The sequence below is a fragment of the Agelaius phoeniceus genome, chromosome 2, assembly GCF_051311805.1.
Source record: "Agelaius phoeniceus isolate bAgePho1 chromosome 2, bAgePho1.hap1, whole genome shotgun sequence".
Taxonomy (NCBI): Eukaryota; Metazoa; Chordata; class Aves; order Passeriformes; family Icteridae; genus Agelaius; species Agelaius phoeniceus.
This window is the reverse complement of record NC_135266.1, coordinates 73916810-73922376: the sequence shown is the minus strand read 5'-3', so window position 1 is coordinate 73922376 and position 5567 is coordinate 73916810. Positions and strand designations below refer to the sequence as shown.

At 41.5% G+C, this 5567-nt stretch overlaps 1 protein-coding gene across 7 annotated transcripts in view; it reads right to left on the bottom strand.

Moving 5' to 3' along the window:
• The window catches only part of PSPC1 (paraspeckle component 1), a 58801-nt gene that overhangs the window by 607 nt on the left and 52627 nt on the right, over positions 1-5567 (bottom strand). For 4 of the 7 annotated variants that reach the window (XM_077173913.1, XM_077173911.1, XM_054628208.2 and 1 more), the window contains 3 exons: positions 4314-4418; positions 1127-1285; positions 591-872 (listed from right to left, as the gene is read on the bottom strand). In XM_077173913.1, the coding sequence (XP_077030028.1) occupies positions 4332-4418 (87 nt within the window). In that variant the 3' untranslated portion in view covers positions 591-872; positions 1127-1285; positions 4314-4331. The remainder of the gene's footprint in view (positions 1-590; positions 873-1126; positions 1286-4313; positions 4419-5567) is intronic. The other 3 variants (XM_077173912.1, XM_077173910.1, XM_077173907.1) reach the window with 1 other exon arrangement.

Here is a 5567-nt window from a genome sequence, read left to right as displayed (position 1 = left end):
CAGTTTTACAATAGCTATAGAAATTTGAAAAAACCCTTCCTGGTATGTTACAGGCCAGTGTTCAAATCACATGACGTAAAATTAATTTTTCATTCTTCATGTTTTTTCATCTTTTTATTCAGCTACATTAAGACAGCTGGCATTTGCAGCATAACTCCTTACTCAACAGCACAGACAACTTACTGCAGCTGTAATCTCCCCTATGATTAGCATTTCCTTCCAGTTCTTTTCAGCTGTCACTGCCTCATACCATTTTTCTCCAGATAATTAATACTTTCATATTCTTCTAAACTACTGCAACATAAACACAATCCACATTACTGCTTTTTCTTTAAACCCTACCACTTTCCTATTTTTTGATATGTATTGTAGGGCTCAAAAATATTTTCTTACATTTTAAAAGGCTTTTTTAAAGGCCAACAGCAATCAGTTAAACCAAGGAGCAGTCATTTAATATATCATTTACTCTTATTATTCTTGTAGAACATAGAAACTTTAATCCTTTTAGTTACACCCATTTCCCTTAACACTGCTGTTTCTAAAAAGAAAATCTGCCTGGAGTGCAGTCTAGATGAAAAGGGCATCAGTACCTCAGTTACACATCAAAGCAGGCCAACATCAGCTCTGCTATGAAATGCTGGACTGGCACCACCTTCTGTGCCAGAGGCTGAAGACAGTAACATCACAAAAGCTGTAACTTGTCTCCTCATGTAGGAAGAGGACTTGGAGCTCACGAGCAGATGTATTCACATTCTTCTCATGTCTTTTCCAAGCTGAGGTATTGGTGGGGGACACCACCTCCAGGCTGTGTGTGTTCTTTTTTTGTCATTTCAAACAGCCCTTTTCCTTCAGGTCTCATAGGTCTGGCCTTTCTGCAAGCAGAGAGAAAACAGCTTAACTGAGTATGATCAGTTTGTCCTTCTCCTACCTTCAGCCAGGTGTGACAGATTTAGTTACTATTTTATTAGATAACAGCATTATTTGTTTACCCAAGAGCACTGAGAGATACAAGGAAAAAAAAACATTCATGCATTAAGCACAAAAATAGTATTAACAAACTAAAAACTGAGTACAAAATGTACCATTATAGGAGTTTTAACAAGTGACAACACGATTATATTCTCACCCTGATGGTCCTTGTAACTCCAAGGTGCAGAGCAGCATTTTGCACATCATCACAATGTAACAGCCTCAGTTCTGAGGGTGGGCAGCCACCAGCAGCTTCCATTGAAACCTAATGCATTCAATGGAGATGAACATTTCCAGGAAGTAAGTACGATTCAGGCTGAGGAGTTACAAGAGACACTTCAGTGATAACTTCCTTGACAGTGTGCTTTTGTCATCAAAGTAGAGCACTTAAGACTCAAATGGCAAATAACAGAGCAACACACCAGCAAATGTTGTCATCTTATTACAGGGGTTCCATACTATTGTCTCCTTATCACAAAAATTTCATACCTCCTTGGTGTTTCTCATGGGCAGCTCCTCAGAGCACTGACACTTTCTTCTTCACAAAGCAGCCAACTGACTCCAGTTCCCTTCTCAACCAGCCACCCCATTCTTTTATAGCATCTTCTCAATCTTCTCATTGGTTACAGCTGTGGCCTGTTAAAATCAGGCCTGTTCCTAATCTTTGATAATTGGCCCAGCTGCAACTCCTTAGGGGTAAGATTACTTTCTACACTATCTTTATTTTCTTATATTCTATCCCCCTACAGCAAATACAGTTGGATAAAGAGCTGAGCAATGCCAGCAATTTTTCAGACAGCCCTGCCCCCGCGAAGGCAGCTGCAGCTCCCTCTGTTCAGGAAGCCCAGGAGCAGGCAGCCTGGCACAATACTTAGCACAAATTCATTGGGCCATTATACTTGGTCAGCCAGGTTCACACTGCAATCTGAAGCCACCATACATGTGAGGAATGGGGGAAGAGGAAGAAAGGTTCTTATCACTTCATTGAGACAAGGAGTTGTTATTTAGCCAGTAAAAGGAACACTTGTATCTCCAAGGAACCTTGACCATCCTTTTTTTCCTTCACAGGAAGGAAACTGTAAGCTGACAGAAAAATTCTGAGATGCCTGGGAAACCTGCCAAACACTGAGGTTCCCAAATGGCTCTTGTGCACAGCAGCACTCTCATATGTAATGACAAACAAGACTGAATTCCAATGGCTACATGGTCAAGACAAAATGTCCTCTGGATTAAAAAAAACCCAAAAACATTTGAATCAACTGAAAAAATTAGGCAGCCTTTTTCTGTTTTACTTTACTTTTCTGACAAAGAGCTTTAGCTGCTTGTCTTTTTTAGATTTTGTGAGTAAATGCTTGTAGGTTGCTTATTTCAGTAGTCTGGTTTATATTGCCAATTGTTGTGTGATAATTCTTATACTGTGAACTAGAAAATAACAGGACTCCTTAGTAAAGGGCAAAAGCAGAACCACAAAAAGGTGTGCAACAACTTTCCCACCTCATCAGTGCCCTTCCCAGAACCAAGAACATCACAGGGTCCAGTTTAGAGAACACAAACTGGACAAGTCACACATGCTGAGCTTGCTAGGATGCTCCCATGAGTGCTGAAGGAGCTGGCTGCTGGCCTTGCAAGGCCACCCTGCATTGCTGACAGAGTGTGGCAACTGGGAGAGGTGTGCAAGCACATCAGGGGAAAGCAAAAGTCACTCCAGTCTTCAAGAATGGCAGGAAAGAGAACCCAGGGAACTCCAGGCCCTCGGAAGGTGATGGAACAACTACTCCAAAAAAACGTTTCCAGACCAAGAAGGTAAGTGGCAGCAGTCAGCATGGATTTACAACAAGGTCATTTGCAAATTCTTAAGGATCCCAACTGGAGAGCCTCTCTGGTGACGTGACCAGTTCAGTGGACATGGGGAGAGCAGTGGATATTATCTGCCTTGGCTTAGGAAATCTTTTGACACTGCCATAGTATCTCCAATTATCACTTTGATCCTGTCATGATACTGACAGACTACTGATAGGCTCAGTGGACCATGAGGTGGACTAAAAACTGGCTGAAGAGATGGGCTTAGAAGGCTGTTGGTGACATGAAGTCCTCTTGGACATGAGTGAATAGCAGAGTATCCCTGCACTGAGGCCAGTCCTTTTCAGGATGTTCATTTCTGCCCTGGTTGATGGGACAACATGTCCTCAGAAGTCTGCAGGTGACACAAAGCTGAGAGGAGCGGCTGCTAAGGCCATAGAGTCATGCCACCATCCAGTGATCCCTCGAGAGGCTGGAGAAATGGGCTTACAGGATCTCATGAAATTCAACAGAAGGAAATGCCAAATCCTGCTCCTGGGGAGAAATAATCCCAGACACCAGGACAGGCTAGAGGCCAGCTGGCTGGAGTGCCCCTTTGCAGGTAAGGACATGGTGGCCCTGGTGAACACCAGGTCCAAAAACTACCCTGAGCAAAGAGTGCAACCTGGCCACAAAGGCATCCAAATGGCATCCTGCTTTACAAAGAAAGTTGCCAGCACATGGAGAGAGATGATCAGCTGGTCTGAACCCCTGCCATGGACAAGGACACCTATTACATGTGATTATAAAACAGATAAATTGTTCTGGTCCTTTATATTCCCAGTTCTCTTATTTACTGTTAACACAACTAAAGAGACAGCTCTTAGTCCTTTTGCCAAGCCAAACAAACACAGAAGAATTAACACAAGTTTCTCTTGCTTTACCACTAGAACTTGCAGAATCTTTGTCAAATCCCACTAGTGTTTAAATTTACTTTTGCTTTATAAAAATAACTGGTATTTTAGAGTTACCAGAACTATTGAACTTAGCTGCATACAACTCCCTTTAAAACCTTGCTATTTGTCAGCACCATTGAAATGCTGTCCACAGTCAGGGCAGGTGGCACAACACACCTGTGTGCACACAAATCAAACTATGCCCCAGGCTTCCCAGAGTGCATGGACACCACATTCCAGACCAGAGCCCTCTGATTAATGCCAAAGACTGTTCAGAATCAGTAACTACTGTGTTGGTTGTACAAACAATCAGGAGTCTGAGTGCAATGTATCGGTAACATCCAGCAGCTCAGACATGGCATCATATTAATGTGGCACTGTGGGGTTTGGATGGCTGTCCAGAGCTTGAGCTGACTGCTAGAGGCTGTGTGCATATGCTTGAAGTCCTTTAAAAACATAACACATGGCAGGAATTAGGCCAGGAATTACATTATCTGAAATCAAGTATTACTTGAAGTGTAGAAGAACAACTACATCAAATCACAAATCTGAACAAAAAGTGGGGGACTTCAGTAACTGCTGGATAAAGCCATATACCTTAATACGTACCTTGTACTAAAACCTGGTTTAGGATTCTCTTTTGTCTGCATAAGATACCAGAAGGATTCTGCACAAGCCAGTCTTCATCTGCATTTTTAAGATTTTAATAGTAACCTAAAAAAAATAGAGAGACAGTAAATAACTGACATTTCAAGCAAAAGGGAAAATGCAGTAGCTTCTCTTTTCAGAAACCCATAATATATGGAGTAATAAACCATAATAAAACTTCCCATTACCAGAAAAAAATCAATTTATTCTCTACCCATTCTTACCACTTAGTTGTTTCTCCACAGATTTTATTTAAATTTTTACTACCTCAGCAGTTAAACAACAGCTGTTCCAAGAACATTAACAAGTTCCTAGATTTTTATATTTCTGCTTGGAGTAGATTAACTGCAGTTCTTATCCAAAGAGCCCCAAGTCATTTCCCTTTGGAGGTTTTCTAAAACATATGTATTTCATGTGACACTAGACATTCTAGAGATTCTAGGCCTGCCAAGGCACATGGCGAAAGTGGCATTTCATCCTTCTAATATTAGTGCCACTAAAATGATCAGGATCCCTGCACACAACACTGAGTCATTAGTGACACTTGAGAACTAACAGCTCTCACTGCAGTCTCCTCCTCTTTCTGCAGCGTGTTGTTGTACAGACATTATTAACTGGGGGCAAAGTTATCTATCAAAATAATATACCTGAACTGAGCTGGAGTAAAAAAACATCTCACAACAGAACTGCATACAAGTATCATTCTTAAAATACAGTTTAATACTGCAAACATTAGAAATTGATGCAAAAGTTTAGGACTTCCGTAATTTTACAACTTCTGCAACCGATTGGCTTGTATTTGCAGTAAGTGGTATCCACCTTGCACAGTGTCTTCTCAGAGTACACATGCAAATCAACTATCCAAAATGTTTAAAATTCAACAGCTCCATGCCCCAGCCATTCAGGCTTCGAAACAGCTCTCACCTGTAGACACATTTCGTCCTCCCAGAATTAAAATCACCTCTTCTCCATAAGTGTCTCAGACTTAAAGTAAGATGTGAGCAGTGCAATGTTTGACAGGCTTATCATAATCCCTTACTCAGGCACAGAAACGTGTTTGCAGAGCCTGAGAGCCCTACGGAAATGTCTACAGAGAAGACTGCCTGGAAAGGTCCTCATCACAGCAGTACAAAGGGGTGAAGAACTCCCCATACTCTCAAGTAAAGACTTGTTAAAATGATTTTCCAACATCTTGAGGTCCTGTTTTGATGACCA